This window comes from Pavona decussata, unplaced genomic scaffold (genome assembly GCF_977016875.1).
Source record: "Pavona decussata unplaced genomic scaffold, jaPavDecu1.1 SCAFFOLD_254, whole genome shotgun sequence".
Taxonomy (NCBI): Eukaryota; Metazoa; Cnidaria; class Anthozoa; order Scleractinia; family Agariciidae; genus Pavona; species Pavona decussata.
Genome location: NW_028145657.1, coordinates 4,125,001 through 4,139,124, shown reverse-complemented (window position 1 = coordinate 4,139,124; position 14,124 = coordinate 4,125,001). Strand labels below are relative to the sequence as shown.

General features: G+C 38.5%; 1 protein-coding gene across 1 annotated transcript in view; it reads right to left on the bottom strand.

The window, feature by feature from the left end:
* Positions 1–4,185: 4,185 nt before the first annotated feature.
* LOC146456684 (EGF-like repeat and discoidin I-like domain-containing protein 3) overlaps positions 4,186–14,124 on the bottom strand; it is a 20,186-nt gene continuing 10,247 nt past the window's right edge. Inside the window, exons 3-6 of the mRNA XM_085092654.1 lie at positions 14,057–14,124; positions 6,177–6,490; positions 5,443–5,579; positions 4,186–4,323 (exon numbers count right to left, since the gene is read on the bottom strand). The exon at positions 14,057–14,124 is cut by the window's right edge and continues 41 nt beyond it. Coding sequence (XP_084948780.1) covers positions 4,317–4,323; positions 5,443–5,579; positions 6,177–6,490; positions 14,057–14,124 — 526 coding nt within the window. The 3' untranslated portion in view covers positions 4,186–4,316. The remainder of the gene's footprint in view (positions 4,324–5,442; positions 5,580–6,176; positions 6,491–14,056) is intronic.

The following is a 14,124-nucleotide window of genomic DNA, read 5'->3' as shown; positions in this document are numbered from 1 at the left end:
AAAGTAAACGAGTCTGGTTCTCGGGTGCATGTGAACCAATTCAAATGAAATTCATACAGATGTTAGAACCACTCTGCCAGTTTATAAAATTCGCCGTTACAATAATTTAAGTTTTATAAACAAGAAGAAAATGCTCGTCCTACTGTGTTCCCTGTCAGCCGTTTAGACAAGCAGGAAAAACAAGCACAACGATATTCGTTATTTCTCCGAAAGTACTCTTTCCACAGAAACCAAATTAGCAGCAGAGATTACATAGATATTGACGTTTTTAAATATCATAAAATCAATTTGGGGAAAACTATACTCTGGCCATGGGTGCTGAAGACACCTGGGACAAATTGCAAAAAATTGCAAAATTGGTAATTTTGAGAGCTCTAGTATTTAGCTCAAACAGGGTTTAGAGAGAGAAAATCAGCTTCAAAAGTATCTTTTATCATCTTGTCTGCTACCTACATTTAGTAAATAAGGTTTTGGCCAACAAATTTGATGAAATATAAATTGATACAAAACCTACCTTGAGGTTTTTGGGAATTTCTTCAGGATGCTTTCGTGGCGTGGTTCTCTCCACGCACGTTCCGTCTTTTTGACCAAATCTAGCGCAGACTAACAGTTACTCCCATCGAATATCCAGTTTGCTGTGTTTCAGACCAGGGATGATACAAGTAGCCCGCATACACTTGACAAAGAATAGTTGACAAAGTCCAAAACATGGTCGTAATGCTTGCGATTTCTGCCATCGAGCACCTAAATTCATCAATATTATTCAGCCAGGAAGTAAAGTAAATGTGTCGAGATCGATGTACGAAGCAAATGCATGCCTTTGAATAATCCAAGGTAACGTCTTTTGCTAAAATCGAGTCAGATATTGCGATAGTCGACAAGCCAAGAATGGTAAATAAACAGAACGGATAGGTCGGAAGTCCGAGAAGCACGACTGCTGACCGGATGTATCACAATGTAATGGGATGTAACACCGGATGTATGTGAAATGATATCCTCTTGTAATGGGGTTGTTTCACAATGGCAATGGTGAAGAAAGCCTAAAAAAAAAAAAAAGAAAAAAAAAAAAACAATAACCGAACGAAAACGAAAACAAAGGAAATGAAGCTGAACTGAAGTTTGGGTGAAAATTGAACGCATGATCATAATAGCCGCACTCCCCCCCCCCCCCCCTCCCCCGAAAAAAAGACTGTTCTTTAGACTGTAAAAGTGCAATTACATATTTAGTTATGATAAGCTATTCGTGACAAGAGAATGAAAAATTCGCGCGTGAAATGTTACATTTATTTACCAGCACGGCAAAGAATAAGATCCATTTCGTCGCTGATTTCATCACTGTTTATAGACCTTTATACTAAGTCCGTCGGCTTGCACGTGCCTGAAAATATCCCTTTGACATTGACTGAGTTTTATATTGTTTCCACTGCACTCACAAACCGAAACGTCCCTTTTGAGATTTGAAAGAGATCAACTTTCCATTTTCCCAACCAGGATATTTTCCTTCACACGACGATATGCAAATTTCCCTTACAGTGTTTTTGATCGACGGCACAAATTTACGTCCGGTCACCCCTCCCCCCACCAAAAAAACAACAGCAACAAATAAATAAATAAATAAAGAAAGAAAGAAAGAAAGAAAGAAAGAAAGAAAGAAAGAAAGAAAGAAAGAAAGAAAGAAACTGAAAGAATGCCAAAATTTGGGCAGGTATTAGGTACTAAATGTGAAAATTTATCGGCTTGGAGAGGACTTATTTATTTCTGGAGGAGAGGTGGGTCAAAAATTCCAACTTCGTAACTTCTAATGTGTACGCTAATGCCCCAGATCAGCGACGTATCTTACATGCAGGCCATCCTTAGCATCCAATAAGCAATAAATTAAAAAAAACAACAACAACAAACAAACAAACAAACCCAGGAAACATTTTGTCCTCTTTATTCACCACTTTAAAACAGTCATAAATGCGGATCAAAAGTCGTCCTTTTATCCCCCTATCAATGATATATTGCACCAAAAATATCTAAAGAAGAGATAATGCCATTGCAACAATTAGCCGAAGCTACAAAAACAAACAAACAAACAAACAAAAAGCACGTATATCGCATTTAAAACTACATCCGGTCAGCAGTTTTGCTACTCGCATTTCCGGTCTACATACGTTTGGTCGTAAACAGGTCGTAAACAACGATTTCTTCGCTTCTCAACCATGCACCACGGAATGTACGGCTCGATTTAGCCATAGACTTTATTCAGAATCGTCACAGACATGCATTTGCTCAGCTGTGATCTTGATGCATCTATTTAACTTTCTGGATGCATTGTATTGATGAATTATTTCGATACTCGACACACGACTGTGTTTGACCTGTTCGACTGTTCTTTATTCGGGTTAATGCATCATCATCTTTGGTCTAAAAGTAGATGTTCGACGAGGCTAGGCAGTTGGATTTGTCCCTTCCGCTAGAGTCTGTGTAAGATTTGGTCAAGAAAATGGAGCAAGCGAACTGAGGAGAGACCCATCCTATAAGACAAAAGCATCCTGAAGAAATTCCCAAAAGTTGCAAGGTGGGCTTTGTTTTAATTTATATTTCATCAAATTCGTTGGCCAAAACCTAATCAATCAAATGTAGATAACAGAGAAGATGAATGAAAAAACCTGTGAAGCTGATATTTTCTATCTAAAGCCTGTTTGAACCAAATACTGGAGACCTCAACATTTCCAATTTTGCAACTTTTTGCAACTTGCCTCGGATGTCTTCAACACCCATGGCCAGAATATAATTTTCCCCAAATAGATTTTATAATATTTATAAACTTCATTATCTATGTAAGCCCTGCTGCTAATTTGGTTTATGTGGAAAGAGTACTTTCGGAGAAATAACGAATATGGTTGTGCTTGTTTTTCCTTCTTGTCAAAATGGCTGACAGGTAACATAGTAATACGAACATTGCCTTCTTGATTATAGAACCCAAAATACTCTAACAGCAAATTTTATAAACTGGGAGAGTGGTTCTACCATCTGTATGAATTTCATTTGAATTGGTTCACATGTACTCGAGAACCAGACTCGTTTATTTTTACTATTTGAGAGTGAATTTTTCGGTCAAAACATAGACCTCAGGCCGACGTGTTCAAGGGCGGTTTCCATGGCAACGACGCACCTGCCGATCCAAATGTGGCTGTTTTTGTTCATCCCTCCAGGTAACCTACCTCCACACAAAAAATGAAGGGGGGTTAAAAATTTTCATTTCCAACTTTGCTTCACTTTCCTGGAGAATTGCTCTTAAATGTTTCGGACCACAACCAAACATTATTTGTCCTACATTCTCCTTTTGTTAACGTTTACTTAGAGTCTAGAATTATTTATGTAGCAGAATTTTTCCCAGAGTTATGAATCGTTTTCAACATTTTGTGTTGCACTCGTGTAATTCAATCGCCATTCGCAGGGCATATTTGTAAACACGCTCTAATTTTAAGCGCTCACTGAAATATTTCGCGTAAACAGTTTGCTTTATATGCACTTAAGATATATATAACTCCAGAAAGGATGAGGAATTTGTAACGTTACTGACGTGTTATTACGTTCATACAATAAGCAGACTTGCATGTAAATAAATGCTATTAAAAAGCAATTGTGGAGCTCCGCTTTTAGGCTGAGCTAAATATATATATTAGTTAGAACGGCGGTCATCTTACATGGTATCGCCTCTTGAATAAGGCGATAGCAACCTCGTAACCAAACATTACATCGCCGGAGTGACCCTGGGAAGGAGTTTGAGCCAACAAGCCACCAGCAGTATCATTTTCCATCATGTTTCTATTTAGCATTATGACAGAGCGGTTTTCAGTTGAGTGTCGAAAGTAATTTCGCGTTTCGTTTGGTTTTGCTTGTGACTGGTTAACAAAACTCGCGCCACTTTCTCAACCAATGGGAATCGAAACCAAAACCAATCTTGTTTTTGCCCCACGCGTTTTCCCGCGCTATGCGTCAGTTACATGTATTTGCTTCGAATCCTGATGGGCTCGTTGTGTTGTTTACATCTGTTGCGATTGGCCAGAGTAATTACATTGGTGTTGGTTTAGTACGACACTCAGTTGGACACCGCTCTAACAAACACAACAGTCTTCCTACAACCGCTGCATCGTAGTAAAACTTCCTTTTAGGTTCTTGATACCTGCTTGGCCAGCTCAAAAGTCAAGAAAGATCCTTTGCGACTGCAGTTTGAAATGGCGTTACTGAAAGCAGGAATTTCCATTGAACAAATCCAGCTGTAGCTAAGAATTCTTTGTTTTCCCCAACTCAGCGCCTCACACATCTTAACATCTACAAAAAAAGAAAAATAATCTTACTTTAGTATTGGTTTTACATGTCTTGTCAGGTCATAAGCTCAGGACTTAAACTCTTCAGTCAAGTATATTTATTTTTAGACCCGATCTCAGGGGACCTTTGAACTGTCACAGTTCAAATATCCAATCAAAGGAGACTAATGACAATTAAATTGTCACGTGTCATATCTTTTCGGGCGGGAAATGGGCTGACTCAAGGAATAGGCGATTTCCGAGTTGCTCTGAACCTCACTATGAAAGTGAGGCTAAATGCAAACTTTTGATATAAGAATTAGTTTTGTTTGCTTATGAATGTAAACTAATTTTCATAACAAAAACTTTGCACTTAGCATCGTTTTCACAATGAGGTTCAAAGCAACTCGGAAATGGTCTATTAATACGGATAGAGGCTCCAAGTCATGGGCTTCTGGTGGGGCTAAACCTTTTGGTGACTGAGCCTACTGTAGTTTCTTTGTCAGAATCAGAACCGGTACCGACGTAAATATTCGCTGACAGCGAACTCAGTTAGGATTGCCGATCTGGTGGACAGCCTTACTTATTTGTACACGTTAAGCGCCAGTTCAGAGACGCTCTTTTTATTTCGGATGCATGCAACAAGTTTACCGGTAACATAAAAAGAAGAAAAAGAAAAGAAAACGACAGGCTTATAAAACAGACATTTTGGAGACACTGTTAATTTAGACCCTATCAACCAGGATCCATTTTCAAACGTGTGCATTGTCCATCCGTAGACCGTTTTTCGAAAGTTTCGTTTTTGAAGAACACGTAGATACAACACCACAACGCAAACTCACGGGTAAGTTGAGCGTGGCCTGGTCTGCAAGACCACAGTCATAAACCGATGAGTGGTGCCGGATCGATCTCTTGTAGACCTGGGGATCTGAAAATTATTTCAAATTCAAAATATAGATGGGAGATTGATCCTAACGGCGGAGGTGGCGAACTTGATAGAAATAAACAACAAAGGCTAGAATAACTGAAATATATTTCGGGCTAATTTAAAACAAGTTATTCTGGCCCTTTTGTTCGTTTTAAGTTCGCTTCCTCCGCCGTTAAGATCAGTCTACCATCTAAATTTTGCCTCTGGTGTGAATACCTGGAGCTATAAAGTTCCACTCTTATTGTTGGCCAGGAGTACCAAGTTTGTGGTTGGAAGCGGATGTAGCGTGCCCTGATTGGTGGATTTAGATCATGGTAAACAACAGTGTGGCGATCTGTGTTTCCAGCAAACACCTGAAAGTTAAGAAAGGTTAAGGAAGAAGATTTTAGGCGCATCAGACTTTTTAAACCCACTTTTACCCAAGAGTTTTATATATCAAGAGAGCTTTGCGAAATTCGAGCACAATATTATAAGTACAAATTACAAAAATTTTTTATCTGGTAATATCAACTTCAATTTCCAATCTCAATTATCAGCTTTCCGGCTGTACTGAAAAATTTTATGGTCACCTTTAACACAAACAAAGTGATGAAAAACAAAATACTTCATCAGCCAGGTTTACGTTTAATGTTAACTGCTGGACAAAGGTTTCCAATTTTTCACGCCAGATTAATAGTTTAGGCATGAAATAATTTGTGATTCACTGAACAATCAAGTCCAAATAATGCCTCAAATACGAGTATTGTATCACTTCAATCAGTAAATAAGCGTTTGAGTCATTTTTGTATCGACTAAGTCCTGTCATGACCTCTATACTGAAGGACGCTTGTCTGTTTTTCTTGGTCTCAATGTTGCAGAGGATCAAACGAACCTCAAATTGCAGTTGAATTTAAGTTGAATTAAAGTATGATTAATATTCTGATGAATTTTCAAACTACATCTTTAATTACTTTATCAATGGTTTGTCCTAACTCTCGGTAATACTGAAAGCTCACTCCGTCTTTGCCGAATTGCAGTTTGTACGTTTTTACCCACTGGTTGAAATTACTTCTTCCTTGCGTCGCTACACCTGCTACGCTGTTGTGATTATTCAAACCAAGGTCAACTTGTAGCCACTGATGGACATCGAGAGCTGCAGGTGCCCACGAATCATGTCCATTAAGCCTACCAATGTGAGGAGCAACAGAGTTATCAAAGCGTGAAGAGGCTGTCATCTGTTCGTCCGAAATAGCTCCACTTTCTACACCCAGATCAAATGAACATTCTAAAGAATGCATAAAATTGAAAAAAAAAAAAAAAAAGCTTAAGAGCTATAACAAGAAGTCATTGCTGCACTGTTCAAAGCAATATTTAAGAGCGGCTGACTGAGAATATCGAGAACTCGCGGTCAAAACTGAAATTTCGGATTTCCTCATACTTTGTCAGAAGAATCCCTTTAGAGAACTATTTACGAAAATGACATTAAAACTTTCCACAGATTTTTCGTTTTCGAGAATTCTGGCATAATGTGAAATGCCGTGATCGCGGCGCAGCCGGCGTTAAATTTTGACGAGATTTGGTGCATTTTCAAATCGCTCGGGAAGGAAGACGGCTCAGCGTATTAAAACGATCTTTTGAAGTTAAGTTAGGCATCCTTCTGAGAATACGGTCTTAGGAAAATATTGCTGGAGGATTCTTATTTACATGCAGTTTTCAAAGTCCGAAGAATCCTATTTTCAGCATTTTTGTTGACACTTGAAATTGTGGAAACTTTGCGGACAGAATTCTTTTCCTGGTACATCGAAATTTACAATGAAACTTACAGTAAAGCAAAGCTCTATTCTTGTGCTGCAACATATCAAAAATTCAGCTTGGGTAATTTAAAAGCCAGCCTTTGACGGAATAAAACACATAGGGAATTTTTGACATATTTTTTCAAAAAATTCCTGTGGTCACGCAAGGACAAGATGACATGTTTCAATAAATTATTGTTTGTATGTTATTTTTACCAGAGAATTACAAAATTCTTGTTCCAAAACTAAATCTAATGATCTAATAAGTTTTGAATTGTTTTATATACCTTAAATAAAATAAGTCTAACTAGGGAGTGAGATGTAACCCCAAATTTGAAAAGGTCAAAGTGTCATGTCACCTTTCTGCTCGTCCAGATCTCAACGAATTTTTTTTCATCGTGACATGGTGCATCTAGATGTACTTCTAGAACCAAGTATTTATGATATATCTTGCTAAATAAGAACTTGTTTCAATAATAAAGCTAATAGCAGGCGTTAAAATCACTTTTGGGTTTGTGAAGCTGTGCAAAGCAGGCATGTTTTCTAGATCACAGCCTATCAACAACATGCTGACTGTTGAACTCCTCGCATGTGAACACTTGAAAATGAGGAAATATTTCGAGGCAAAATCTTGCCCTGGTACATCGAAACTTACAACAACAGGTATGCTTGAGGTACGATCTGTTGTTTTACTGCAACATGTAAGAAATCTAGTTTGGGTATAACATTTATAGTCAAGTGTTAACAAAATGGTCAGTCAGTGGTCAGTCACGCAAGTACTAGTTAACACATTTGAAATACATTTTATAGTTTGTATAATATATTTTCCCGAGAGAATGACAAAGTTATCGCTACAATACAAAATGTAATACTCTAAACAGTTTTTCGTTGCTGAATATTCCTATACAAAAAATTATTCACAGTTAGAGTGAGTGATAACTAATGCCACAGCAAAATTTGTAAAGGCCGATTGCCGTGGCATATAGCGCAACGTCAGAATGATCGACAAATTTCATTGTACTTCACGCAACTAGTACGTTTTTCACTAAACAGAAGGGTGACAATCTGCTCAGTTCTTAAATGAATCTGTACGAAACAGCGACATTTTCTACCTCACAGTCGATAGCTAGGGTTAATGACATGTTTACGTTTTTATAACTACAGTGTAGTATCCGAGTTGTATTTGCCTGCCGCTTCGATGCCGCTGATATGAGATAAAATTCCATTTTGCCCGGCGCTTTGGCATATTTTCGAGTAGAAGGTAGATCACCTACACGTGGTATTGCTCACTGAAGACGAAATTTTTTCGCACTGAGGAGTTCAACTAACCCGTGTAGTCTGTTTGTCTGTCTGCCTGTCAATAAACGACCTTTATCGTAGCTAATTAAACAGCATTTTCTGAGTCTTTTTGAGTATTTTATTCCATAGTAAAGAAAATAACATTGATTTAAAGCTGGTTACAACGCATTCAACTTGTTAATAGATATATAAGTTTGCTGAAAATAATCCCTAGATCCCAGGCGCTTGCTTTTTCCAACCGGCCCTCAAACAATCTTGAGTGAATATGACATTTAAAAAAGAGGACAATGAATGAAGTTAATGCGGGGAGAAGAGGAAGCGGGGAAACTATTGTTTTATCTAAGAGGAGGGTACCATTTGGTATAGAGACACAATACTCTGGTCTTAGAAGGAAAGGTGACTGATAAAACTTACAAAAAAAAAAAGAGAGAAAATAATATTAAAAAACCGCTATGGTCTCAGCAATCATTCTATTGCTGTGGCTACTTTAATTTGAACGAATTTTTAATCTCCTTCAGTACACACATACCCTTGCACGAAAAAGGTATTCAACAATAATCCGAAGTATTTCCGCACTACAGATGTCATTTAATAGTAACTGCAGGTTTCTCATGCTCACAAAAAAAGCAAAGCAATATGCCGTACCTCTAAGGCCTTTATTCGATTCACCAATGATGATGATGATGATGATGACGATAATGGTGATGGTGATGATGATGATGATTTTAGGGCTTATTCAGGCATATATGAGTTTCGCGAGCGCGAAGACGAGCAACGCTTGCGGAATGCTAGTCACGCAGATTTCTCCCTCTCGGCCCCTTCCGACTAAACTAGACGTCTTAACTAGATGTGTACGGTCTTCGTTGGCGGTAGCCTTCCACGCAGTCGTTTTGAGGGGACTCGGGGAGGAGGCAATAAGAGTCCCCTAAAAACGACTGCGTGGGAGGCTACCGCCAACGAAGACCGTAGACATCTCGACGGCGCGGGCAGATGGTCTGATTGTTATTTGACTCATCCTTTCAGAATATCAAATTCCATCAATGTAAAGACTGTTGTTCTTGGGTCATCGTAGGTTGATCAGAAATATCACCGCTGTTTGTATTCCATCAATGTAAAGTCAGTAAACTTAACTTCATATGTTCAATCAGCAAGATCAGATGATCGATAACTTTACTAACACGCGCGCGCGAGGATTCATTACATTTCACTGTCAGTTTTGTCGTCAGCAAACAGCTTCCTGGCGTTGGGACCTGGATGACTGGAGATATCTTTTTGGCATCACCCAAAGAAACGCAGGTTGCTGTAATAGTACGAACTTTGACCGCAACCGGACTCGTCGTCTATCAAGGACGAAAATGAGCACGGAGCCATAAATGCAACCGAAAATATATAGAAACTGCAAAATATGACATCGCGGAAGAAGAAATACAGTTTCTAGTATCGAGCAAACCACTCCAAACAAAGAACGCACATTGCTATTTATAACCATTTTGCGTCATTGTTTATAAATAGCAAGTTTAAAATAGCTATGTACACAGTGATGGCCATAACATGCAAACAACCTTGGTTATTCTCTGGTGCTCTTCTATCCGGATCGGACTGAGAAGGGTGGACTATTGCTCGCATTAACGGGGATGGTTCATTAAATGCCTATTTGCAGGCATTGGAACGGTAAGTGCTCATTCAAATATATTATAGCCGCAGTGTAGCCGGTAAAGATAATATAATGGCCAGCCTTGCACTAAAGTGAAAGCATGATTTTCTCTACCGGCTCTGATATCTCAGTTCTGTTTATGATATATAGTCTAGGACCTGCAAATTGAAAACACAGATACCTTGTTCTTCAGCTTTTAGAATTCTCGTCTTCGCTTGTCCAGCTCAATGTAATGCGCCGATCAAATCGAAACTTCAACATTTCCCCCCCCCCCCCGGGCAAACCCCGGGCATTTGACTATTTTCTGTGCCCGGGAGTGGGGAATTTGACGGGTAAGGCCTTCCCGGGGGTGGGGAATTTGACCTTACCTGGGTGGGGTGGGGAAAATTGAACCGGAAGTGTCAGCTTTCAAATCGCTATAAACACGTGTTTGGACGAGATGGAAGAGAAAAGGAAGAGATACAGCATTACAATGAGAGCTTACCAAAAAAGGTCTTCAAAAGTGAGAGTGCTTAAATATTAATTATTTTTAGATTGTATATAAACGATGTAGATTTTTTATACAAGGAGTCAAGCTGCGGCTTTGTCCCGCAGTGAGTAGTGAAAGAAATAAACACTGTCGAATGAAAAACCGCTTTGGCTTAAATTGCAGAATATCCTGCCACTCGAACAACATTCTACGTAGCCGGCTAACTAATTAATATGTATTTCTAGTTCTTTAAGCGATGTAGTTTTTTATGCAATGAGTCAAGCTGCGCCTTTCTCCCGCATTTGTGTCTGCAGAGGTTTTTAGAATAGCCATGAAAGAGATAAAACAGCAGTCAACAGGTAAAGAAAAAAAAATATTGTCGAATGAAAAACCGCCGCTTTGGCTTAAACTGCAGAATACCCTGCCACTCGAACAGTCTACGTGGCCGGCTAACTCAATTTAAATATGTTATTATGTATTTCTCGTTAAACAACCTTTGCCGTGTTTCGGAGTTAGAACAGTTTACACTTGCTGATTAACATTGTCCGACTTAATAAATTCAATTTCCAATCATGAGTTTCAATGTTAAAGTTGTGGTTTTTGTAGTAACTCATTACAGGAGGACACAGGATCCGACAACGATTGTTCTTTAGGAGGGGCATTTGACAGACAAAGGTAAGCACTTGTTTCCATATCTCCAATTGCCCTCCCTCTCTTCAATTTTTTTACACGAAGTATATATTACACTTACAATTTTTTGAAGATAGAAAAAGAAGTTTCATAAATAGAGCGGGATTCGAACCCGGGATGTCAGGACACTAGGCAGTGACCTAATCCATTAGTCCACCGAGGACTCACTGCCAGACTCGGAATTTTTTGAGTACATATACCAACCCTCCATATAAATGCTAACCCTAACCCTAACCCTAAGCTAAATTAAGCTAACCGGAGTGCTATTTAAGCTAACCGGAGTGCTATTTAGGCTAACCGGGGTGCTTTTTAGGCTAACCGGAGTGCTATTTATGCTAACCTGAGTTTACTTCATGTAATGTTAAGGAAATGTCCAAGGGCAGTTTGAGGTATGGAAACAAGTCTTTACCACAGACAAATCCGACGATAAGGTAGGGCATTTGAACACCATTTTGGCCCTAGGGGGCGGGAATTTGAACGATCCAATCTTCAAAAGTTTAAATGCCCGGGGTTTGCCCGGGGGGGGGGGATGTTGAAGTTTCGAGTTGATCGGCGCATAAGTGCCTGTCACGACATTTTATTGACAGCGAGGATGAGATGCATCTTTGACAAACCTAGGATTTATAAGAACTGCGACTTTTGCGCAACTTTTCTGAACCAAAGGCGTTTTTCACGCAAGTCGATTAGTAATTTAATGAAACATTATCGCCTGTTGGGGGTTGCAGATACATTTTGATATGAAATATTTACTGATTTCGTTTCGTATCCTTCGCATTGTTGACGCTGGCGTACCGAGGAAAGCGTGACATAACACCTGAACGTTTCATTTTTTTGTTTGCGATCGGTGATCACCTACTAGGAATGAAATTATTTTTTATAGGGATAAACCCATCAACACATGAGATTTTGTTTCCGAATAACAACTTAGTTTTATTCCACCAGAACTGAAACATAAACAATAAATTTATTTTAAACTTATTTTAAAACTTGTCCTTGCGTGACCACTGCCATTTTTGAAAAAAAAAATTAAAATGCCGTATGTGTTTACTTCCGTCAACGCTTGGATTTTAAATTACCCAAGCTGGATTTTTTATATATTGCAGTACATGTATAGAGCTTTCCTAAAGTTTAATACTTGCTTCAAATTTAGATGTACCAGGGCACGATATTTGTCCGCAAAGTTTCCACAATTTCAAGTGTCAACAAAAATGCTGAAAATAGGATTCTTCGGACTTTGAAAACTGCATGTAAATAAGAATCTTCCAGCAATATTTTCCTAAGTTCGTATTCTCAGAAGGATGCCTAACTTAATTTCAAAAGATCGTTTTAATACGCTAAGCCGTCTTCTTTCCCAAGCGTTTTGAAAATGCACCAAATCTCGTCAAAATTTAACGCCGGCTGCGCCGCGATCACGGCATTTCACATTATGCCGGAATTCTCGAAAACGAAAAATCTTTGGAAAGTTTTAATATTATTTTCGTAAATAGTTCTCTGAAGGGATTCTTCTGACAAAATATGAGGAAATCCGAAATTTTAGTTTTGACCGCGAGTTCTCGATATTCTCAGGCAGCCGCTCTTAATACAATATAGTACAATACAATACAATACAATACAATACGTTACGTTACGATGCGATACGATACAATTTAATTCGATACGCTGCGATTCCATACACTACACTACAATACAATACAATACAATACAATACAATACAATACAATACAATACAATACAATACAGTACAATACAATACAATACAAAACAGTGCAATAGGCCATTTTGAGGTTGAGCAGGGGACTGGGTCGAGTTGCAAATTTTGTCGTTCACATGATGGTGTCAATTCATAGATTAAATTTATGAATTGACACCATCACGTGAAAGACCAATTTAAGATTAGTCATTTGACTAATTGATTGAGCGAGAAAAATGAGCAAATTGAAGTATTACAAACGCTATGGCTATATGTTTAAAAACCAGGACTTAAACCGGCAAACCATTTGCCGGTTTAAGACTTGAGGCTCAAGTTCAGCAGACAGAAAAAAAAATTGCGCGGTGTGGTCTGATCACAAAGAACAAATGACCTGCAGTAATTAAACTTTGTGGCACTATTAAGATTAACATGACATAATACGCTGGTTGAATAACTTGTTTTCTGACAGAAGCGGCAACTTTAGAACACTAAAATGCTATCTCCACTTTTTAAAGTAGGTTTTGAAACGACACGGTTTTAATTTCCAACAGGTTAACGTCAATTCAATTTGTTGTAAGCCGGAGTGGAGGTTTCCTTTAACAAACCAGTTAAGGACGGTGCCTACGAATAGAGATATTCAGTTTGTGCAGCCAAGTTTTACTTGCAGGAAAAGCAGATCTAAGCAAGGGCTATTGGAATCCAAAAAGAAAATTTGGGGTAAACCACGCATTTATTCTTTTAGAGATAATTAAGAAACAATAATTCTAAAAAGTGCTATAATACAAAGCAATGTATAACATTTTTTATCAATTTGAAGCCTTATTATATCACTTATGTTAATTCTTTTAATCTTTCACCTTTGATAATGATGACATGAGGACGTCGAAACGTAATGTAACGTTTTTATCGTTAGTTTTCCTTTTAAAATGTTTCTCAATATCGATCTTGATATGAAACCTTATTATCTCTGAAAATGCATGGTTATCCCCAATTTTCTTTTTAAATATCAAGAGCCCTTGTTAAGTTCTGCTTTCTCCGCATAGTTTTAAACCGCGCAAAAATATCCCTGTATTAGTAGGCACCACCCGTACGACACCCGAGTATCTCGAGATGCACAGAACGTATGCGAAGTAACAAAAGAAGGCACTGTCCTTAGGAAATAAAGGTCAGCTGTGACAGTGGCAGAGGACGTGGTGGTATTTTTTTTTACAGCTGCAGTAGTAAAACTTATATCATTTGTAAGAATTTTCACCCACTTCGTGCGCATGTCTGGCCAGTCCATTCTTCTGTGCAAGCACACTGTGGAGTGTTACTCTCATCAAGA